This window comes from Corythoichthys intestinalis, chromosome 17 (genome assembly GCF_030265065.1).
Source record: "Corythoichthys intestinalis isolate RoL2023-P3 chromosome 17, ASM3026506v1, whole genome shotgun sequence".
Taxonomy (NCBI): Eukaryota; Metazoa; Chordata; class Actinopteri; order Syngnathiformes; family Syngnathidae; genus Corythoichthys; species Corythoichthys intestinalis.
In genome coordinates this window covers 40,749,675-40,774,846 of record NC_080411.1, presented here as the reverse complement: position 1 = coordinate 40,774,846, position 25,172 = coordinate 40,749,675, and the positions used below count along the sequence as shown (strand labels likewise).

Sequence of the window (25,172 nt, the reverse complement as noted above, 5' to 3'; positions counted from 1 at the left end):
CTCTGCGTATTCGCCTTAGTTTGTACTGACTCCATTATAAAAGCTGGAAAAAGGCTTCATATCACAAGTTGACAATTTATTCCATGTCAGCAGCAATCATACAGCACAGAGAGACCCAGGCAAGGAGGCAAACTGGATCCAGGGTCACCGTATCACAAATCAACAAAAGATCCCCGAGAAAAATGACAATTAGTTAAATGTTCAGTCTTTTAAAGGCTCTGGTGAGGCAAGCTTTGGTCCAGAAGAAGGGTGTGTTTGGGCGTTGTTTAGGATTGTCTGTTGGACAGGAGAATTCAGGCGTTACTGTTGTCAGGGCAATGAGAGTTAAGGATCTTGCCATCCTCAGCGCCACGTGAGTGCTGAGTGTTCACGTCTCGGTCGTGGGTTCCTCTGTATCAGATGTTCCTTGTGACAAAACAAGATGTCCCGCCATTTGTTCTGGACTGTCCAGAAGAGCTGGTTGCGGAATTTGGTGGTGCGGACGTGGGCTTGTAGATACCTTGCCTATCACCTGCTTGTCAGCGTCAAGCTTGCTTAGTCAGCTGCATAACATGTGCGTCGGGCTTCCGTTGTCCTAAGGCGTCCAGTATCTGTTTTGCCCTTATCTAAATTCTAATCAGTCCAGGTCCAACTGTTCATTCTATTAAATACATTCTGCTTGTTTTTCTTAAACTATGCTATAAATGCTATATATGTTTTATATTGGGTGTGTTAGAGTAATACAGACAATTAGACAGTAAATATGAGAAAAGATACTATTCACTGATTGATTATATCAAACGTGTTAGAGTAATAAAAACCGTCAAATAGTATATATGAAAACGATAATAGTCCCTTCAGCCTGTGTCTGGAGAAATAAATAGGGTCGTGAAACTGCACTCAAGCCAGCGGACGTTCGCGCTCCCATGGTCAAATGAGCGGACCCTAAAATCGACGCACCTGCGTTGTCCGAGCATTACGTTCAGTTCGACCGAGGCAGTTGACTCCCACATGCTCGAACTGTTCACAACTCTTAAAAAGACTCTCAACACTCTAAAATACTGTATATAACACCAACAATTTCATCTTTTAAAAATCAAATAAAGTCACCTGATTTCAAAACCGCTCCATCCATATGTGCGTCACGTCAGTATAACCTTATGTGATTCCCGGAGCAACGGGTCGTTTTAGTAGACGATAGATTAAATTTCCCGTTTTTGTGGCAGCTTTGGCCGAGAGCAGACAGCCAGGTGTCGGAATACGAATCAGAGCTAAAAAATACTATCAATGAAAGACTGGTTTTTTATCAATACAGTGGTATGAAAAAGTATCTGAACCTTTTGGAATTTCTCACATTTCTGCATAAAATCACCATCAAATGTGATCTTATCTTTGTCAAAACCACACAGATGAAAAAACAGTCTGCTTTAACTAAAACCCCCCAAACATTTATAGGTTTTCGTATTTCAATGAGGATAGCATGTAAACAATGACAGAAGGGGGGGAAATAAGTAAGTGAATCCTCTGCCTCAGGACATTAAAGAGCAATTGAAACCAATTTTTACCAATCAGTTTAAGTCAGGTGTGTGCTCTGATTAGTGGTTTAAAGCTGCCCTGCTCACTATAAAACACACACCTGGTAAGAAATGTCTTGATGTGAAGCATTGTCTGATGTGCATAATCGCTCGGTCTAGAGAGCTGACTGAAGACCTGCAATCAAGGATTGTTGATTTGTATAAAGCTGGGAAAGGATACAAAATCATCTCTAAAAGTCTGGATGTTCATCAATCGACAGTCAGAGAAGTTGTCTACAAATGGAGAGAGTTTGCCACTGTTGCTTCTCTCCACCAAAGATGACGCCAAGAGTTCAGCGCAGAATACTGAGGATAGGTAAAAAAAGAACCCTGGAGTGTCTGCTATAAAGACTTACAGATAAACATTGTTGCTCGTTTAATGTTCGCAAAAAGGCACTTGGACACACCACAAAAGTTTTGGCAAAATATTTTGTGGACTGATTAAACCAAATTTGAATTGTTTGGCAGTAACACACAACGCCATGTGTGGAGGAAAAATGGAACAGCTTACCAACATCAATACCTCATCCCCACCGTGAAGTGGTGGAGAAGAACATCATGATTTAGGGCTGTTTTGCTACCTCAGGGCCTGGACAACTTGCAATCATTAATGGAGGTATGAATTCAAAGGTTTATCAGGATGTTTTGCAGGGAAACATGAGGCCGTCAGTTAGACAGTTGAAGCTAAAATGAGAATGGATGCTGCAACAAGACAATGATCCAAAACACAGAAGTAAATCAACTTCTGAATGGTTTCAGAAGAACAAAATACACGTTCTGGAGTGGCCAAGTCAAAGTCCAGACTTGAACCTCATTGAGATGCTGTGGCATGACCTAAACACAGCAATTGATGCCACACATCCCACGAATCTGACTGAACTAAAGCAGTTTTGTAGAGAAAAACGGGCCAAGATCAGTCCTGATCGATGTGCCAGACTGATCTGCAGCTACAGAAAGCGTCTGGTTAAAGTTGCCAAACGGGGGGCCAGGCACTGTTTTTTCATCTGTGTAATTTTGCTAAGATCAGATCACATTTGATGGTGATTTTTTGCAGACGTGTGAGAAATTCCAAAAGGTTCAGATACTTTTTCATACCACTGTATTTAATCTAAAAAATTTAAAAAAAAAGTTTATACAAGACTAGATATTGTTCAAAACATTACGTGAAAGCAAATTTTTCCTGATTAAGGTGAAAAATTGCCAACTTTTAGATATTTGGGCTTAATAAGAACAAATGGTAAAATTTACTGAAAATAAGAGGAATAATCTGATCTATGAATCTGTTAACTAGTCTTAACACTCAAAACAAGATGGAGAAAATTATTTGACTAGATTTGAGAAAAATTAAGACATTATACATTTGCAGTGAGATGCAAAGAGGAAGACTGGCAGTTCAACAAAATAAAATTAGGCCTCTAAGGATGCTATAAAAAAAACCTAGCTGAAAAACAAAAGAAAAAAAACATTACATTCGTTTCATATGACCGACTGGCGGTACTCTAATTACAAGCTAATATTGATTGAGCCAATCTTCATCCATTGTTACAGTCCCAGTACAGCAGAGCTGAGACGTACTCAAACACTTGCTTCATTAAAACCTTTGGTTATCCCTCACAATAGAGCTGTTTTTGGTCATTTCGAAAGTATAATTAACCAAAACGCTATTGTTTTTATCAGGGGTGAAAGTTGCAAGAATTTCTTGCCAGAACTCCCTGACATAAAGGTCGACACGGAGCCAGATTTAAAAAAAAAAAAAAAATTCAGGAGGATGTCAAACCTCCTAAAACCACAGAAATGCGAAGCTGTAATAGCTGGTTGTTATACCTATAATACGCAATAAAACACAACATGCTTAACACATGCATTAGGCTACTGCATTACAACTACTGTAACAAGGCATACATGAGAAACGTATTTTCATTAAAAATTTTTATTTTTTTCCAATGATGTGCAAAATAACAGTTAACAAAAACACCATGCAGTCACCCCAACTTCTATCTCCGATTTTTTATTTTCCCTCATTTCCTTACATTTAAATGCAAAACCTCATTTTCAACTACTTTAGACCATAGGATGTACCAGTGTAATTTTCGTCAACGATGACATTAACGAAAATATTTCGTGAACACTTTTTTCATGACAATGACGAGCTAAAGACGTGTTTTGGGAGACTACAACATAACTAGCCTAATTCCAGTTTTCGTCTGACGAGACAAGAACGAGACGAAAATGTGCAATAGTTTCCGTCACATGTTCACAATGTGTGACATTTTATGTGTAATTAGCCTGCAACTGTGTCACTTGTGTCACTCATGTGATGTGCTGCTCCACTTACCAGTACAATGTCCTCTCCAGTCTCAAGACTTGCACACAATCATACACGGTAACATTTGTTTTCTTACCTTTGCCAGAGAGAATAATCAATGTTGCTTTAGCCTTTAAAGCTCTGTGCAGAGTTATCATCAGACACTAAATGTAACTCATAATGTTAGCATAGCATTCACTTTTTGTGTTAGCATTAGGCTAATGCTAACGGCGAGCATCCGCTTAAACTTTTGGAAAACACTAGATAAAAATAAAAGATAATATAAACTTTGGCTTACATATTTTTGTTAATGTATGTTACTTTTTTAAAATAATAAGTACAAATGACTTACATTATGCACAGTGAAATGGAATCTAATTTGCAATTAACGCAAACATTGACTTTTTTGTTTTATATTATAAGGAAATAAATAAGTAGCCTAACATAGGTAAATGAACAAAAATAAGTCCAAAGTGCACATTAACTATACAGTATTGCCAAATGTATCACATTTGAGACAATCATTTCTGGATCTCAAACCTTATTGTGTTCAATCTCCCTTTAGTTATATTTGTTTTACCATGAGAACTGCATGTAATAATTCATGTATCATTTATGATACAAAATAGAGAACATATATACAAATTCATTTTTAAAGGGAACCTCAGACTTAAAGACTTGTAGGCTCTAATAAGCCACAATTGTTCTGTTTTCCTAAAATATGTTATTAGGAACACATATATTATCGCCATTGATTTAAAAATCTATAATATTTAGTACATGTTTTGACATGCAGAGGGCGCCATGTTTTACACACGCAATGCACGTTGGGGGGATGACGCAGTTGGCCTGGACTGGAAGAATAGCTGTGCTAGCTAGCAAGCGAAGCTAGTATGAAGACTGGCATGATTTTGTCACATTCTGGTGTTGGTCAAATTGTTTTGTTACAGAGCTGTGGGATGAGTTCCCAACATCGTACCTGCATCCAATTCCAGCTCATCAGCAGTGTCTTTAAACCGATCCTAGGCCGCTTGCCGAAATATTGCTGTTAATTGACAGTTTATATACAGTATCCCTTTGTTGCTAGTTGCATCATTGCCTTTTTTTCTTTTTCGCTTGTCTGCATCTCACCGCGGTTTTTCCTTGTTTTTTAAAATGTTTTTTACTGATCCCGTCCTACTGTCACGGACCTTTTATGTGTCTCCCTTTCGCAATCTCGTGTTTTTTTCTGTGTTCAATAAACCCTTTTATGCAATCCCTACGTTATTGTTGTCTGCTTGCTGTCTGTAATTGAGCCATGTTTTCTAATTCCGTGGTCAAGCCAGCCATACTTCTTTTTCAGTTGTTTCAGTTTCCCTTTCAGGTTTTACCGCACGGACAACGCATGTGGGTTGCGATTGCTTTATAAAGAAAATCATGTACCTAAAGTCACATGGAAGTACAGTGCTGTGGTCTACGCGCTCATCTGTCGCACAGGAAACGCGGGTTTAAATCCCAGTGGAGACCTTTATTTAATTGGTTTTGCTGCTCGTTTTGTGAAGTATAGACAGTGCTCTCCTGCTCATCACTTTTCTGCTCGGATTTAAATTGGAAGGGCAGAACCGATGACATGTTTACATATCTAACGAGGGACACTGTGGAAGCACGGCAGCGCTGCCCAGTGGTGTCACTGCCCAGAGTGCATTGTGTCGTCCACAACAATGGCGACCTACTAGTTAAACTAATTTTTCAAATTTTATAAAAACGAAAAAATTAAGAGTTTGAATGTCAAATTATTATCACTCATACGAATATTTATCTTTTAAGAACTACAAGTCTTTCTGTCCATTGTTCCCTTTAAAACAATGTTTTAAAAATGTTATTATATTATGCTTAAGGACCATATAAACCTTTTAAAATGTTCTGTTTATTATTTCTGGGGTCAGGGATAATAACATGGAAGATGTTCTGAACCTCCCCATCAAAGCAAATATTATAAAATAAGCCTCTTCAACTCTTTCTTTTCTCTTAAAGATCTGATCAATTTTCTGTTGCATTGCCCTTTTTTGTCGCATTAATTCAACAAGCTTGTTCTTTTTTTTTCTTTTTTTGTTGTTCCAGAAACATGTGCATTCGAACCAATCAGAGCTAACTATCCATGATAATCACATGTCAGTTTTCAGCCAATTGAAGGGAAAACTGGAGTCCAGGCAGGGGTGTTGCTGAGCACATGCCCACATCGACGCGAGTCGACTCAGATACACACGCGGGGAAACTCCGTGGAATAAATAAATAATAAATATTGGTGGAAACGGATGACGCTACACAAGCATTTTATTTGGCTTGTTGTTAACACTTATGTATGTAGATCTGATGTTCGTAGATTGTTTTCTTCATGGGGATGCGTGTGTGTGTTTTTTTTAACATGGAAGTTTGATAGTTGCTGTCATAGGTCGTGATCAAAGCACCATTCCGCCCACGAACTTTATACTAGAACGGCGTTCCGGCCCACTTTTTTATGTAAAAAAATTAGGACACCTAATGGAAGCCTGTGTGTTTTCTAACATATTTGGTCATATGGATATTTAACATCAATTTTAACAATCGTGACAGATTCAAGTAGTAGAACTAAACAATTAAAACTGAAAAAAAAAGATTTTTTTAACAACTTCCTGTAAAATGTAATTTAAATGAATGCTGTTAAAGAATAAATTAGGACATCCCCATATTCAATCCCACTTAAAATGGCTAAAATAACATACAGCGGGATCACATCAGGTGCACATGATTAGAGCATCATTACCAAATGTTTTGAAGAAGGCTTGCCTTATTTAAACCTCACATTTAGTTTGGCGTGCCCCTGACTGTTGAAGTGAGAGAAAACACCATGTTGATATCAAAGGTGCTGTCTGAGGCCTTCAGAAAGAAGATTGTAGACGCTTATGAGTCTGGTAAGGGATTTCCAAAGATCTCAAAAGCTCAATCAGCCATTCCACTGTCCGGAAAATAGTCTACAAGTAGAGGACATTCAAAAAAACTGCCAACATGCCCAGGTCTGGCTGTCCAAGCGAGTTCACCCCGAGAGCAGACCGCAAGATGCTAAAAGCAGTCTCCAAAAACCCTCAAATATCATCATGGTATGTCCAGCAGGCTCTTGCTACTGCTGATGTGAAAATGCATGCCTCTACAACAGTGGTTCCCAAACCGGTCCTCAGGGGTCCTGGTTTTTGTTCCTACCGATCGAGCACAGACCGTTTAACCAATGAGGTTGCTGCTAAAACAATCAGCACCTGACTACAATCAACTGATTACACTTGTAAAACACCAGATTGGTACACAGGTGTCGTCCTGTTTTGTTGGAAAGTAATCCAGCACCCACAGCGGCCCGATGTGGAATAGTTTGGGAACCCCTGCTTTACAATCAGAAAGAGACGTCACAAGTTCATGGCAGGTGTGCAAGGAGGAAACCTTTGCTCTCCAAGAAGAACATGAAGGCCAGACTGAAGTTTGCCAGAGTGAATGTAGACAAAGACTTCTGGCGCAGCCCATCCCTCCTCCCGCAGCACAGCAAAGGAGCTACCCCCCCCCCATCCGCCCGCCCACCCGGGCCACGAGCCACAGCCGCAGCCCCTCAACCGGCACGGCACACCACGGGACCCCCAGCGGCCCACCAAGCCCAAGGCAGGGCAGGGCAGGGCCCCCCACCGGTGTAGGCAACACCCAGCTGATACACCGGCGCCCAGCCAGCGGCCCGCGACGGAGCGCAGGGCGGATGTCCAGTCAGAGAAGAGGGGAAGGCGGAGGCAGGAGAACGCCGAGGAGAGCCCAGATCTTAATCCCAATGAGATGCTGTTGGGTGACTTGAAACGGGCTGTACATGCAAGAAACCCCTCAAACATCTCACAGCTGAAAGTATTCTGCGTTGAGGAGTGCGGCAAACTTTCTTTAGACTGAAGGAGATAGTACCTTTTCTCGTAGTCACCGTCTAACTGTTTGCATTATTCTAACACACTTAAAATAATCAATCAGGGAATAGTGTCTTTCCTTGTATTTACCGATCGGCTGTTTGTATCACTCTAACACAGGGGTCCCCATCTGCCAGGCCGCGGACCGGTACAGGTCCGTGGCGCATTTACGACCAGGCCGCAAAGAAAAAAATAATTTAATAACGACCGCATTATGGCCGAATTAACCCTGTACCCCTGCTTAACACACCAATATCCCTGTCTACTCTAGATATAATACTACGGGATAGATTACAGTGTTGTCATAGAAGTCCATTGATTGGACTGCTAGCAGTACATCTTGTTTGTGTATATAATATATCTATGTGCGCTTGTCCTCGATAATAGCGTATTACTAGGCCGCGGCGCAGCACATTTGTTCCCGGAAATAACACGAGCGAAGATAACAGGAAAACAGACGTCTTTGGAAATATTTTTACGGCGAAAAGGGCACCTGACGAGCCTACAACCTCGAAGACCCACGAACTGCGAAGGAGTGCATTCGTGACCCGTTTGTGAATAAACAGAGAGATCGCAAATGACGGCGACCTTATTAAACATACATTTGAGACAACAACTCTATCGAGGTTCTGGATTAAAGTCATTCTGGAATATCCTGACATCGCGACAAGAGCGTTGAAAACCTTGCTACAATTTCCAACATCGTATCTTTGTGAAGCGGGCTTCTTAATTAATGTTTAACGACCCGGCGAAGTCATTAATGGTGAGCGCGGTGTGCAGCTGTTGTGTGAAGCTTACATGGCAGGATGAATCTGAGGAGAACTTTTCTACAAGTCCTTCCATGATCAAACGTAAGTTAATATTCCTTTCTTTCAAGAAAGTTTGTAGTGTTTACTTTGGAATCGCTGCATTTGCGCATTTTGTGGCTATGTTTAACGTTACGCGCATGCGCAGAACCGCATCGTTGCAATTTTTGATGGGTTGCAAAATTTGTCAGAACACCGGTCCGTGAAAAAAGACCCAAATAACACCGGTCCGTAGTGCAAAAAAGGTTGGGGACCCCTGCTCTAACACACCTAATATAAAATAAATAGCACTTATACCATAGTTTAAGGAAAACAGGCAGAATATAGGGCATAAGAGATACATGACACCTTCTTATCACGGAAGCCCAACGTGTGTGGCATGCAACTGACTGAGCAAGATTGACGCCGACATCTACAAGCCCACATCTGCACTACCAACTCTCGCAATCAGTTCACCCGGACAGTCCAGAACAAATTGCGGGACGTCCTGTTCCAACACAAGGAACACCGGAAAACGCCCGATATGCAAATGATAACACGACTGATAAGACTCCAAGAACCCCTTTGACACTGAGGAGGCAAAATCCATAATCCTTGTTGACCTGGGAACAGTTATAACAGAATAGTTTCGAATGCTCCTGTTCAATCCCACAAACAGACAATAATCCTAAACAGCACCTAAACACAACCTTCTTCACAACCTTCGCCATGCAAGAGCCTTCAAGAGACTGAATGTTTAACTAAGTATTGTCGTTTTTTTCTTGGGAACATTTTGCTGACTTGTGATATTGTGACCTTGGATCCTCACCTGGATCCATCTGTGCTGCATGATTGCTGTCGACTCAGAATAAATTGTCAACTTGTGTTTCCAAACCTTTTTCCAGCTTTCAAAATTAAGTTAGTACAAGGGGTTAAAACGAAGGTGAACGCGCAGAGTTTGGCCTTTTGGTCAGGTTGTCGGGATCTCGTCGGGCCGGGTCGTTGGATCTGTGCCAGCCCTGGTCTGGCGGTTCGGCTGCCGTGAATCCGGCAATCTGGCTAGGAGGTCAGATTCCTTCAAGACCGATATCAAAGACTGGTAGATGGCTACAAAAAGTGTGTCACTGAAGTTTTTTCAGTCAAACTTTTTCCTCAGTTAGAATATGCATTTTTGTTAATATATTCGGTTTATTGAGTAAAACAATGTTAAATTTTGTTGTTTACCTGCAATTAAATCCCTTTCTTTTCCAGAGATAAAGAAAAACAAGACCAGACATTGATATGTGAACATTTCTTAATCAGGAGCTGAATATTTAATGGGGTGTCCTATTTTTTTCACATGACTGTATGAAGTTTGTTCATGACAGTATGAAGTTTTTTCAGTAACATATTGACTTTTCTTCTTGCAGAATGTCAAGTAAAATCAACCGTTTTTCCTGTAGAGTTGATATTTTGCTTTTTTGATCATCAAAATGTACTCAGTGGTCAGATTATTCACTTTCATGGTGATATTATGCATGTACAGGTGTTTACAGGTCCTTGAAACCATCTGGCCTCAATATAATTGGGGAAAGAAATTCAACCAACTTGTTACAACATTCTCCTTTAAGAATATCTTCCAACTTTAGATTGTTTCAGCTGCTGCCTACACGACACACAAACACTTCAAAAATCATTTGTCACCTTTTTGCACTAATCCTACTTCGACATTTCTGGAAAAAATAATAGTGGACAATGAGTTAAGGTGGCCTGTCTTCATCACTAGAGTATGAAACCAGAATGCTCTTCATGGGTGGTTAATCCAATTCCATTATTTTAAAAGTCAGCCATTATGGATTAGTCTTCTTGCTTGCAGTTACTTAAAGATTTCCCGCCGTTTTGTTATTAATGGCCCGAACTCATCCGCAAAAAGACTTTAGTTAACTCCTGAGAAGACAACACACTTGAGCAGTTCAATACTTCTCAGCTCTGTTTTAAAGCTGTCATCTAATTTCCTGAGCTCAACAGGACAACATTTGATGACGTTAAGGATTAAAGCCAAAGTAGTCATTCAAATGGTATAAAAGCATGGGAGCTGGTTGAAACCACAACAAGACATCGAAATATCTGCAAAGACATCTGTCCCTGAAGCCGAGCATTCTTCACCATGAGACAGTCCGTCATCTGCGTGATCTTCTCCGCTGCGCTCCTGCTGCACTCTTCTTGCGCGTCGCCCATGGGCCTGGCTGAAGAGAGCTCCTTGGAGCAGGATACATTGGCCTCCTTGCTGAGCGAGGAGGTGACAGACAACATCCGCGGCGAGGCGGATCTGTTCACCGACGGCAAATCGAGAGGGCAGAGGGTCATCGTTGTTGCAGATCCGAGTCTTTGGCGTGACCTGCGAGCGCTGCACAATGGAATGCCGCTCTACAAGCGACGAGCTGATGACAACAGCCAGGTCGTTGAACATAGAAACAGCGGTCAGGAGCTGAGCATCCCCATCCTGAGGCGGGACACCATGAGATGCATGGTGGGACGTGTGTACCGACCATGCTGGGAAGTTTAGGACATTTTACTGCTTTTACTGCCATGTGCTATATTGTAATGTATTCCAGAATAATGTGTCCATGCTCAATTGAGTACACCTCTGAAATTAAAATCTAATGTATTCTCATTTGTGTTTTGCTTATGTTTATGTATTTTGTAAAATCTCAGAGAATGGGAATATGCTTTTTCATTGGTAATTGATTACAGTGATCCCTCGTTCTTCGCGATTAATGGGGACCGCCATACCAATCTCAACCACCAATCCCCAACAATCGCTTTGACGCACAATCTTTTTGACATATGACGAAAATTTTAACTTGCCTTTTTTTTCAACCTGCAACGACACGCTCGAAATACAATGATTTATGACAGCGCCGCAGTTTTTTTGTTTTACCGCAAAATGGACGCACGGCGGATTTTCTTGTGAGAGAAATCGACACGGGTTCCAAGGTTAGTGCAAGTGGTGAAAAAAGGAAAAAGGTGATGCTTACCAATGAAATGAAGAGGAAAATGATAGATAAATATGAGCGTGGTGTGCCCATCTGTGAACTGACTCGACAATACGGCCGTAGGATGTCTGCGATCTCGACGGTCCTCCTCCGACTTTTTACTTTTACTTTTACTCTTTATAATTTAAGGTAACAATTGTTATTGTTGTAAAATCACCAAGAAATGGCCAGTTTTTGTCGGGTTTTTAATCATTTATTTCAAAACTTGTGCAACACAACACGCCTACTCTCCGCTGCAGCTGACACCGACAACAGAACATTAGAAGACAAACTAAATTCTCTGCCGCACCAATCTCTCGCTGTGATGCTAGCCACGCAGTACGTTCAGATACATCACGCAAAACACATCGGCCAGATTAGAACCCGATTCGTTACATCATTATTATTATTATTTATTATTTATTGGTTTTGCTCTGTGTAAGCAGTATATATTAAGGACTTGGTACAGGTTTTCGGGCTGTGGAACGAATTAATGGAATTATAATGTATTCTTATAGGAAAATTCTGCTTGATATACGACCAATTTGACTTACAAACAAGGTCCTGGAACGAATTGACTTTGCATGTAGAGGTAACACTGTATATTTCTTTATTACCTCATTTGCTCCCAAAAACATATAAATACGTTCTATTTTTAATTGTTTCAGTGTCCCAAAAACGTATTTTTAAGTCTTTTATGTTTTTTTTTTTGTTTGTTTGTTTTGATTTTTGACAGGAGGCATCTCTTGGTTCTGTTGCACTTAACTGCAATGCACAACGCTCAAAACAAATTTTAAAGCAATAAAACTGGCCACTGGAGGGCAGCAGTGCATTTTGTAAGAACTCATCTCCGGCCAAGAAAGGGAGTGAAGAAAAATAGTCAGGAAACGGAAGTTGGAGGGATCTTGTGAAGGCGCGTGAGAATTTGAGAAAAATGTGGAGAACGATCGGGAAAAAAAAGGCATATGACACTGGAGGAGTGTTTTGAAAAGAAAACGAAACCATCGTCAAAGAAGGATTCATAAAAATCTATCTTGATGAGACAGACGGTGATGGCCGCAACAGCGTCAGGTTCCAAACGCGTTCTGCCGAGCTCATGTTGCGTTACTCCTGAGCCCGATGTTGAAAACAACGATGAAGATGATGAAAAAAATGAGACCGATCTTGATCCGGACTAACCAGATTACTGGGAACCACCTAATTCAACCGGGAGGAGCCGAGAGCATAAGTATAAAAAACATACAGTATATAAGTCCCACTGGAGTATAAGTCGAATTTTGGGGAGGTCAAGCACAAACATTATACATTATTGCTGTAATAAAACATAACAAAGTGCTAAACAGGTATCTGTTAACATATTACAGGTATTCAGCTAATGATAAACAATACAAACTCTCAATCTCTCTGCAAATCACTATCAAATCTCCATTCAGTCTTCATCTTCACTTTCACTTTTGAACAACTGCACCCACTCCAAGTAGTAGGCACGGGGTAATGTGAGACACCCCCTGTATCTAAATGAGGGAGCACATGTCATGGTCATTCAACCATCATGTTTTTAAGCCCCTACCAATTCACCTTGTCCATGGAGAATAGATCATCCTGTTACAGTGGTAAACATGTTTTTTTTTTTCCCCCAAAATATTTTTTGCACGTAAAAGTAGTTTGTGTTTCTGTCAACTTAATCAGCAGTTGTACTAAAATAAATTTATTAAACTTGAAAATATTTTATCACATATGTTGATGAACTAACAACATATAAAACCATGTGCGGATCCTTGCTTAAGGTTAGCCTGTGTTGCTTGGAGAGGCTGTCTTTTAACAAAATTGTGGCAATGGGGTAAAAAGAGACCAATGACGTGGGTAAAGTGAGATGTCTCACTTCACTCCTTCTTGTCAGAAGTGACACTACACAACATCACATCTGGATTTAGAAGTACTGAATTTTCTTTGATTAAGCATTTGCAACATCAATGGTTTCAGACAGGCCAAACCATGAGCCATGCTTGCCACTGCAGAAGATCTGGATGGCCCACCCAGGCAGATGATCCACCTGCAGATGAACTACTCGCTTCAGACAATTCAGTAACTGATTATCATCAGTCTACTGCACACCTGGATAAGCCTGGCCAGCTGACTAAGATGTGCCAAATGGTCCCTGTCAAAAATTGGTTGGGGAAAAAGGCAAAGTTGTAAAGAAAAGACCAACCTGAAAAAGCAAACAACCAAAAATAAAATTTAGTTAGCAGCTCTGAGAAGATTGATATCATTGTCCCACTTGCTCGATGACAAGAGTTCTAAAGATAAAAGAAGTGATCCAGGAAAAAGATCTGGCCATGGGTAGTTTTGTCATAATATGTAATGATGCATAATGATATTGTATTATGGTGTAGTAGATCTCGAATTGCATTCAGGTGTTTAAAAAAATGTTTTTAATCGACCAAACTCGAGGATGCTGTTACTATGCTGATATTCATTCTGAATTGTCCTTTTGTCAAGCTACCTGTTAGAATTTGACTTTTCACAATATTCAATATTATGATTTTTACATGAAGAATGAATAAGTAAGTGAATCAGTTTACTTCTCATTGGTTCACTTTACCCCTTTAATTTTTCGAGACTGTCTCAGTTTGCACTGTAGAAGGGGTTATAGCAGGGGTCGGCAACCCATAATGTTGAAAGGGCCATATTGGACCCAAAAAAAAATGTGTGGAGCAACAAAAAATGAAAAGCCTCCTAAAGAAGGCAACACATGGTATCTGTATTAGCTATATTAGCATACTGTCAAAACGACTAAGTTAGCTATACAAATACATCCTGAGCCTTCATGATTAAATGTTTATTTTCCCTGCAGTGCATCCTATAGAGAATGACGCACCACGTGACTACAGCTGTTGTATGATGCCGCCTCAAGTTTAACTTCATTACATCTATGCATGTGCCAGTATGACATTCTGAGGGTATGGTAACCTTAAGCAAAAATATCACGATTTCACGGTATCACAGTGTTGCAATTACAGCTCTAAAATATGTTACTTTGAGATATCTGGGTTTAGAAAAAAAAGAAAAAAACTTTTTTCTATCGAACAGGATTTTTCTTTTTCAAAACAGTATAGCAAATGGAACATAAGTATAATGTTAAGTTAAAATAAATTTAAAGAAATAACAAAATATTCTAAATAAAATTAAAATAAATGCAGTCCTAAACCCACAACCACAGCGCAACATTTTTAGTTTTTTACCATTAAAAAATTCTATTATTTCCCATAAAAATCACGTGTGTAGGACTCGTATCATGTTTACATTATATACACACTCTTTCTTAACACGGACAGTTGCCAGAGAGAAAAAAACACCACGTTTTACCACCGCTAGACACAATAAACACGCTGGAGTTAACTTCCATAGCTGGTGGGAAACGTTCATGACACCTTTAATTTTGTATAAATGCGAAATCATATTGGAGGTATTGCTTCCCCAGCAGCCACCCTCAGCAAACATGTTTTACATGTCGGTTGCCCTTCCTCTAAGCCGCGGCAGTCTGTAACTTTTTTTGTAGCCAAAGTATTCCCATACCAGCGATTTTGTTTTCTTCGATGGGGAGAAAAGGTTACAGGCATCGTGTAGCACAGCTGACTCACTGACACTGAGCAACAACCGGTAGGGGGGGGTTCAGCCTTGCAGCTGCAAGCGAGGGATTTCTCCATGCATTTTTGGGACATAAAAAATAGCTAATACCAGAGAGATGGTATGACAGAATTTTTTTACAGTTTTGAAACCATGACATTTTGATACCACGCAGTGTTGTTTTTGGCAGCTGTTTTAATTTTTGTCTTAGTTTTTGTCTTTTGAACGATAATAGTTATTAGTCTTAGTCATATTTTAGTCATTTCAAGATGTGTTTGTCTACGTCTAGTTTTTGTTGACGAAAACTCAGACTAATTTCGTCTAGTGTTAGCCAACATTAACTCAATATTTCTGTTAGTAAAATTTAAAAGTTTCACTCCAAAAATAAGTAAGAAAAGGTTTCTAATAAACATTGACAGAGGAGCACATATTTTAGCATCCACAAATCTATCACGTGATAATGCACCCTCAGTATGAAAACAGTAGGCTACATTATATTCAATTACCTGCCTGGACGCCACGAACTGTATGTGAAAAAGTTGTCCGAGAGTTTAGGAGGACACTCGCCGTTAGCAATAGCCTAATGCTAATGTGAATGTGTATGCTATGCTAATGCTACAAGTTACATTTAGCACTCAGCACAGACCTTACTAGGCTAAAAACACATTGCATATTCTCTGTTGCCGAGATAAGAAGTCAAATCTTACCGTTTGTGTATCAAAACAAGCAATGGGGAGACTGGAGAGGACACTAGACTAATGGGTGAGTTGTGGGGGGTCGGAGCACGTAGTGACACACAATGTTGTTAATAACGGCGTTACAATATAACGGCGTTACTAACGGCGTTATTCTTTTCAGTAGTGGGTAATCTAATTAATTACTTTTCTCATCTTGGCAACGCCGTTACCGTTACTGAGGACGGAAAGGCATGCGTTACTCTGCGTTACTATATTGGTCGAAAAGTCAGAGGGAGACGGACTCACCGAGACGACAGAGCAGAGCAGGAGTGAGGAGGAGCCAAGAAAGTTGTGACGAGGAGCAAACGCGATGCTAGGTAGCTCCAATAATACATGTTGTAGCCGATAGCCTACAAACTACACCCGCTGCTATGGTAGATATGGTAGACATGGTAGATATCACATGTACTGTATATAGATATAACTAGATGCAAATGACAGACATGGCACTAAATGCGTTAGTAGACAGCCGCCATCTTAAAGCAGTAGACTTTTTAGGACGGCTCTGTTGTAGAGAACCTTCCTAGCGAACCTAAGTAACTTTTTATCTAAAATACTCCTAAATCGGCAAAATCTTGACTTGAATCTATCTTTAAATGATGAAACAGTTTTAAAACTTTCATATGTCGAAAGTAGAGAGAAGGGAACTAATGCAATAATGGGAACAATTTTAACAACTTTTAACAGTTGATTAAGGGTAAAGGGTAAATTAGGGTAAAGAATTGGGCTCGGGCCAATTGTACCAAAAACCTTCACAAAAAACTTCACATAGTGTGGCCAATGTTTTTTTTTTTTTTTTTTTTTTTTTTGAAGGAAAAAAAAAAGTAATGATCACCAATTACTTTGCCAAGTAACTAATTACTCTTACATTCAGGTAATTGAGTTACTAACGCAATTACTTTTTGGGAGAAGTAATTTGTAACTATAATTAATTACTTTTTTTCAGTTAGATTAACAACACTGGTGACACATAAAATAGCACACATTGTGAACATGTGATGAAAACTATGGCTCATTTTCGTCTCGTTCTCGTCTTGTCAGACGAAAACTGGCATTATTGTCGTTAAGTTTTAGTCTCCCAAGATATGTTTTTAGCTCGTTAGTGTCTCGTCATCGTCATGAAAAAATTGTTTGTCGACGAAATATTTTCGTTAAAGTCATCGTTGACGAAAACAACACTGATACCACGGCATACCTTGAAACCGGTAATCGGCACATGTCTATTACAATATTAATGAATTAAAATGTTTGTGTCATGTTTGTCCTCCTACAGAAACCAGAAAAAAAATATTTCCCTCTCCCATCTTTTTCTTGCCTGGGATACCAGACTCACCGCTGTTCCAGTGATTGAGTCCGGCGACTGTCTGGCGGATCAAATTCCGAGGGTGGAGCAAGCCACAGCAAACAGACAGCGGAGTGGACCAGTCGGCGACGGGCAGACGTGACGTTGTTAAAGCGACAAGTAATTAGCGTGAGCGGAGAATGGAGAAGTTTATTCAACATGGCTAGCGCGAGCCATGTTGACTGTTGTCAATGACTTGTGTCGATGTGGTTTTGGTAATTTAAAACTGGTTTTGAACATATTCTCAGCTCTCCCGTTCGCCATCTGTAGTGTTGTAGAGACGACTTTCGGCGCGCAAGAGTGTCGTTACTCGTTAAGAACACGTCACGCAAATAAACAAATCTGATTGGACGGTTGATTTTGTACTTGCTCGAGAGGCCGTTAATGGGCTGGGTGAAAAATACAGGGAGAATAGTCTGGCGGTGCCATGCAAATATTTTTCCATTGTCAAAAATTTTTCAACAAGCTCCAAGGAGCCACTAGGGCAGCGCTAAAGAGCCGCGGGTTGCTGACCCTTGGGGTAAAGTATGATACAATATCACTTTTTTTTTAAACTTCTTATATTTTCAATACAATTCATCCTGAGTATATTCTGATAATTTCCATGTCTATGAAACATCCTAAATTAATGGGTAATATGTAAAATTTACTGGTCTGTTGTTAATTTAGCCTGCTGGGAGGAGAGTAAATGTAAAAAAAAAAAAAAAAAAAAAAGTCTCACATTGCCCCTGGCTCCTACTAACATATAAGTTGCTCCTCAACATAAGTCGCAGGCCCAGCCAAACTATGAAAAATAGTGTGACTTATAGTCTGGAAAATACGGTCTGTATTATAGGTAGTGTGAGTCATCAACACAGCAACCACAAATACTTTTTGTAGTCTGCCAAATATTTCCCCCAGTGGATGATTAAAAAAATTAATTTATGAGCACACACTAACACACAGTATGATAATAAGACAAGAGAAAAACAAAAGACTGTCTATCAGTAAAAGGCTACAAAAGGTGATAAAGTATTGAGTTTTGCAGTCTCATAGTAATAGTTGAAGTTAGATCGTTAAACATGGATAGCTTTGCTGGCAGAGTCAAATGAGGTGGGTGAGTTGACCATTTTAATGGTGTTCAATTGATTTCAAAGTGAACTTCCCCCACCATCTGTCTCAAGCAATAAAGCGTGTCCATAATCGTTGCATTTAGTGCTGTGACAATGACTAGCACTCACTGGACGAAATTTGATTCTAAAACCTAATTAGAGCCTTCCTATCTTTTTTTTGGGCGTCCTCTAACATGATAAATCTAACATAAACGGTTAAACGGTTCCACGGCATCTGGCGTCAGTGGGGTCTCCGTTGTGCATTACAAATTGAATCCCACCCAGTAGGTTTAAATGATCAGTTGAGTCTGATGACCGGTCTCATCCTAGAAATGGAAGAGAACAAAATCACTAAATAAAGCATAAATTCTGTTTGGTGGAGCAATACATTTTTAAATCATCACCCAAATTTGGTTCGTTTTTACATACTGTATATTGGTCATAAAATAATGAAAAGAACGCAAAAAAGGACAAGATTAACATTTCACAGATGACTCTCCTATCTTTCACCAAAAGAATCAGTGATGTTATCTTCCACATCAGTTCATCTCAACCATTTATTACAGGGACGGAAAGTAGGGGGGTACTAGTGGTCTGACCGCACCCGGACATCTCAGGCAGTGGTCCCCAATCTTTTTTGCACCACGGACCGGTGTGATGCTGAAATTTTATTCACGAACTGCTATGTGTGGCAGAAAATATATACAGTAAATATAAAATAACATGACAGGGCTAAACATCAACATTAAGTCAAGGGCGTAGGTTTGCATAGAGATGGTAGGGACATAACACTACCAACTTTTCAGGATTCTCACATTGTCCCCACTAACTTTTAAGTAACCTTATTTGCATTAGATAATGAGTTTAGTTATATAGGTAATTTAGATTCTCTTCCTATTTGTTGTAAGGATATAATTGACCCTACCATTATTAAGTGAGTTATTTTCATTATGTTCAGACTTACATTTACCCCTTCTCACTTGCTAAGCATTTTTCCCCCCTTAACTCATTCACTCCCAGCCATTTTCACCGGCGCAACCCCTTCGCTCCCGGCCATTTAACTGGGTTTTGACTGATTTTGCAAGGCCCACAGAAAATTCTGTTCTATTGCTATTTAAACATGGAACCCAACAAAAGAAAGATTAGACTCTCTTTTTTCAGCAAGAAAACAAAGTCAGTTCATATCTTTTTCCATTCTTTAGAAATCAGCATTAGAAAATAGCTTAGTTTGAGCAATTTTCCAATTTCTGATGAAAAACAGAGAAATTTAGCTTTTTGTAAAAGTATACATTTCAAACAAAACTTTGACTTTAACACAGCTATTTTTTTTGGTTTTTGTGACATCCCAATCATCTGAATAATGTTTTCCTTCTACAAAATAACACGAATAACAAGACAAATAGAGCTTTTGATAGCAAAGTAACAATTTATTTACACATAAGTAAACTATTGAACTGAGACATGACGCTGTTGTGGCCGCTGTTGTGGCCCGGCTGTCGCCCCGGCTGTGCAACTCGACCGTTCAATTCCGTTAAATCGGGTTACGCCTGGTGTCCTGTGTGGGTGAATTCTGGGGGGGACCTGTGTAGTGAACACTACCTCATAACAGAATTTACATAGGGAACTTGTGTGGGGCATGTGCCTTGTGTTTGGCATCGTTCTCCACATTTTTCTCACGCTTCTTACTTCTTCCAACTTCCGTTTCCTGACTATTTATCTTCATTCACTTCCTTTAATGGTCCGATATGAGTTCTTACCAAATGCGCTACCTCCAGTGGCCAGTTTTATTGCTTTAAAATGGATTTTCAGCAATGTGCTTTGGAGCATAGTTGCATCAGAACCTAGAGATGTCCCTTGTGAAAAAAAAAAAAAACGTAAAATTTTGGGACACTGAAACAATTAAAAATAGAACATATTTATACGTTTTTGGGAGCAAATGAGTTAAACACACGTTTGATTGGCTGATGACTTGAATTTATTTAAAATGTATTTATTTATTTTCTACTATATTTATTTTAAAAGTTTTTTTATTTGCAGCCTGTGCAGACATTTTTTCCCCAGATACATTAATCATATTCGAGGTAAAAAGTTTTCATATTTTGTTGAGTTTGGCTGTGCTTGTGGACAAAAGCAGTAGCGTTTTACCTGAAGGAAGGCTCCATTTTCATTTATTTTTCTTATACCGTGACAAAGACGTTTTTCAGTTATATTTAATTTCTTTATTTAGACGGACAATGTTGAGTGGTCTTAGGACGAATGTTTATATTTTGCATTCCTGGATAGTTCATCATCATCACAGCTCCTGGACAGTTAAGACATTATTTATTTAATAAGATTGTGTTTATTATGTATGTTAATACAATTTAAGTTATGTTCAAATATTGCAATTTTAATTTGCTAACAAAATACAGACATTAATTCTGGAAGTTTTCAGAATGTTTCTTTAGTAGTTTTTGAAAACAAAGGTTTGAATCGAATGCTGTGTCACCTAAACCGATACATGTGAAAGTTAATATGAATCAATACAGATTATTTTTTTGCATTGATCATTTGGCCTGTCAATTATTAGGTTCATATTCATGAGAAATATACCCCTGACCCCCATTCACTCAATCTGTTTGGTCGTATTGATGTCCTGTCCCCACCAAAAAGTTTACACTCAGGTTATGCTGTTTCATCCTCCTTACCAATGTTGAGACCAGACCTATGCCCTTGCATGAAGTGCAGGGAAAATGTAACTCAGCATCAGTGTAGTTTTCGTCGACGATGACGATAATGAAAATATTTCGTCAATGAACAGTTTTTTCATGACGATGACGAGACGATAACTAGCTAAAAATGTGTTTAGGAGTGATAAGATGAATTTTAAATGGTTATTAAATAGGGCTCACAATAAAGTATTGATTCCTATAACGGTAGGTTCCATGATTAATTGCTGTAAGAGACATTTTAGTGGTTGATAACTATAGACATGTTTAGCTCTTGATAAAACTGCCTTGTCATTCTGACCGGTTAAAACCCGCATAGGTCCACTTCAAGCCACAGACATTGAGAAACTAAAACTGTCTGGGACATTTAAGAAATCATATTGTTACATTTTATTACTTGCCAAATGCTATTCCTTCATGAAATGTATTTGATGAGATACTTGTTCAGATGTTATTATATATTTGCTCTAATCAATTGCTGCTCGCAATGAATAAATGCTTTTGCTTATTGCTGCCCGCAATGAAGAAATGCTTTTGCTTACTGTTATTGTTCACAAAGAAAGAATGTTTTGTCCTGAAGAAGTCTCGTGCCTGGTCAAAGGCAGAAGAGGCCGCTTTGCTTTGCAGAATTGTGCTGACACACATGTATATAATTCCACCCAAATGCACACACATAGCCAAAAAAAGACAAGGGGTGCTTCCCCTTATTCCCTTTTAGGGCAAGACACCCGTGTGTTTCTAGGGCCATCCCAAATAAAAGAGAGGTGTAGGAGGGGCTAGTCAGAACGATTGTGGAACCTGTAATTTGTATTGTAGTATAGTTTCCCCTCCTTCTCCTTGCAAGCTTTTCAACTAAATTGAGTGCCTTCTCACCTTATTTTGGGTAATATTATACATGTCTACCTAAGGATTTGTATTTAAACTTGACAAGCAGACCAAAAGATAACAAGCCTAATGCCAATTGGGTAGTAGTGTCTGGTTATATTATGTCATGTGAGGTGCTTCACATGCGCCACCTCACCCTTTACATTCTCCAGTGCAGAGTCCCCTCCACTCTCAAGGCTTGCACATACGGTTAGATTTTTTTTCTTATCTTGGCCAGAGACAACATGCAATGTTGTTTTAGCCTTTAAAGGTCTGTGCTGAGTGATCATCACACACTAAATGTAACTCGTAGCATTAGCATCACATTCACCTTAGCATTAGGCTAATGCTAATGGAGCATGTGCTCTTAAACTTTTGTACAACTTCTTTTTTATACAATTCGCGGCGTCCAGGTGGGTATAGTTTATTGAACATGCTAATGAGTGTTTATTGTCACCAAGTTGGCGTTGTCTTTGTAGGCGCCACAATATGTGCTTGTCTGTCAATTTTCATTGGAAATAGTAAAACCTTTATTTATTTATTTATTTTTGGAATATACAGTTGGGCAAATAAGTATTTAGTCAACCACCAAATGTGCAAGTTCACCTACTTGAAAAGATTAGAGAGGCTTGTAATTGTCAACATGGGTAAACCTCAACCATGAGAGACAGAATGTGGGGGGTAAAAAAACAGAAAATCACATTGTTTGATTTTTGAAGAATTTATTTCCAAATTACAGTGGAAAATAAGTATTTGGTCACCTACAAACAAGCCAGATTTCTGGCTGTCAAAGAGGTCTAACTTCTTCTAACGAGGTCTAACGAGGATCCACTCGTTATCTGTATTAATGGCACCTGTTTTATCTCATTATCGGTATAAAAGACACCTGTCCACAACCCTCAGTCAGTCACACTCCAAACTTTACTATGGCCAAGACCAAAGAGCTGTCGAAGGACACCAGAGACAAAATTGTAGACCTGCCCAGACTGGGAAGACTGAATCTGCAATAGGTAAAAAGCTTGGTGTAAAGAAATCATCATTAGTGGTTGACTGAATACTTATTTGCCTCACTGTATATAGTTTTTTTTATTCCACAGACGAAAACATCTTTACTCAATGTTGACTAAAACTAGACAAAATTGGCTTGAGTTTTTGTCAACAACAAATAGACAAAGACAAACACATTTTGAGATGACTAAAATATGACTAAGACTAATAAATTAGTTCAATCTAGGACCTTGTTTGTAAGTCAAAATGGTCGTAATGTATGTTGACCAGGATTTTCCCATAAGATTTCCGTTAATTCATTCCACAGCCTGAAAACCTACACTAAATCCTTAGTGAATGCTGCTGGTGCTATTGCAAATAGCAATTACACAGAGCAAAACAAATAAATTATGAATAATAATACAATAATAGTAATAATAATAATAATAATTATACCTGTAAAAATGTAACGAATCGGGTTCTAATGTGGTGAATGTGTTTTGCGTGGTGTACTTGAACGCACTGTGTGGCTGACCTGACAGAGAGAGAGAGGACTTTTATGTTCAGCTGCAGCGGACAGTAGGTATGTTGTGTTGCACAAGTTCACAAATAAATTGATAAAAAACTTGACAAAGCTGGTGATTTTTTTAGCGATGTTACCACAATAATAATTGTCTCCTTAACTTATGAAGACGTGAACGGAGGTCAGAGGAGGACCGTCAAGATCGTAGACACTCTACGGTCGTATTGTCGAGCCAGTTCACGGACACACACACTTTCTATTTTTTCCATCTTCATTTCAATGGTAAGGTCACCTTTTTCCTTTTTTCACCACCTGCAATAACATTCTTTGAACCCATGCTGATTTCTCTCACAAGAAAATCCGCCATCGGTCCGTCCTACGGGAAAACAAACTACGGCGCTGTCATAAATCGTCGTATTTCGAGCATGTCGTCGCATGTAGGAACAAATGGCGAGTCAAATTTTACATCGGATGTCGAAAAAATCGTGTGTCGAAACGATTGTATGTCAAGGTACCACTGTATTACTGTAAAAAAGAATAAGACTAAAGCCTGAGTTATATTCCCGCGTTGCGGTGACGGCGTAGCGACTACGGCGTCATTCGACATTCAATAGTTCTGCGGTGAGGGAACGCTTTGCTCTGTAATTCACCGCCAAGCCACTAGAGGGATGTGGCGTTATGTTTGTATGGTTTTGGGGCATGCTTGTTTACTTCCGCTAGTCGGAGAAAAATAAACAATGCAATATGGAACTCTTGAAAGTAAATATTCTGCTCATCAACATTGAATAAATATTGAACATACAAATGTTGAGGGGCAGGCGACGCAGAAGACGGTTTCGAGGCGGTCTGGCCGACTTTTGATGCCGCACAGAGTTTTAGACTCAGGTGGAGAGAGCTAGCTGTGGCGGCTAGCTTCAAACTGGCGTCGAGCACTGCATTCAAGGTCTGCAAAGCCCTCCAGCCCGATTTGTTTGCCGTGTCCTACAACCAGCCAGTGGGAAGCCATAGCAGATTTCTGGCGTCTAGGGAACTTCCCAAACTGCGTTGGGAGGCTTGATTTTAAGGTTATCATAAAAAGCACCGAGGCACTCTCAATCAGTGATGATGTATCGTGTGTGTGAACTGTCTGTTATTGAAAATTAAAGATCAAAACAACTCTTGACACCAAATCTGTGCTTTATTCTTTATATACTTGAAGTGTGACACGTAAATAAGTGACAGACTCACAGCAAACATATGTACACAGTAAATGATGAAGTGCACCAACCAAAAATACGACATAAAGTGATAAAAAGTTGGCAGTTTTTGGCCGACTGGGTCACCGCTTCGTGTGGCCACTCGGTTCCGACCACCCACGTTGCGGTGGTTCTTTCATTTATTTATTTTTTCGATCGCCGACCTTGCCATTTGGCAATCACAATAATAATTTCTTGACGAGACTTGCTCTTCGATGATACTCCCGTCGGCTTGGTCCATTTTTGCGTGTAGAAAACAATGTTTGATTCTATTGTACAATGGCGGTGTTTTCGCGGTAAACCGGAAACAACAATCTGAGCGGACCAATCACAGTCCGTTTTCGCTACGTCATACGCGTCTACGCGACGCGAAGGTTACAAAAATCGAGAGGTGCGCGTCAGGCTACGGCGTAGGGTCGTAACTCGATTCTTCCTTGACGGCGTAGGTCTGACGCGG

General features: G+C 39.6%; 1 protein-coding gene and 1 long non-coding RNA gene across 2 annotated transcripts; both read left to right on the top strand.

Annotated features, from left to right (window-relative positions):
• The first annotated feature begins 10,733 nt into the window (after nt 1-10,733).
• On the top strand, nt 10,734-11,132 carry pmchl (pro-melanin-concentrating hormone, like). The gene has a single exon (XM_057819508.1). It carries the CDS (start codon nt 10,734-10,736, stop codon nt 11,130-11,132), a length of 399 nt encoding a protein of 132 aa, XP_057675491.1.
• A 1,368-nt stretch (nt 11,133-12,500) lies between these two features.
• Nucleotides 12,501-21,465, top strand: LOC130905711 (uncharacterized). Its single transcript, XR_009061148.1, has 3 exons — nt 12,501-12,829; nt 14,456-14,561; nt 17,239-21,465. It is a non-coding gene; the product is annotated as an uncharacterized LOC130905711 (long non-coding RNA).
• The last annotated feature ends 3,707 nt before the right edge of the window (nt 21,466-25,172 follow it).

Excerpts from the sequence above, each read along its gene's own strand:
- pmchl (XM_057819508.1), top strand. The coding sequence starts at position 10,734 with ATGAGACAGTCCGTCATCTGCGTGATCTTCTCCGCTGCGCTCCTGCTG.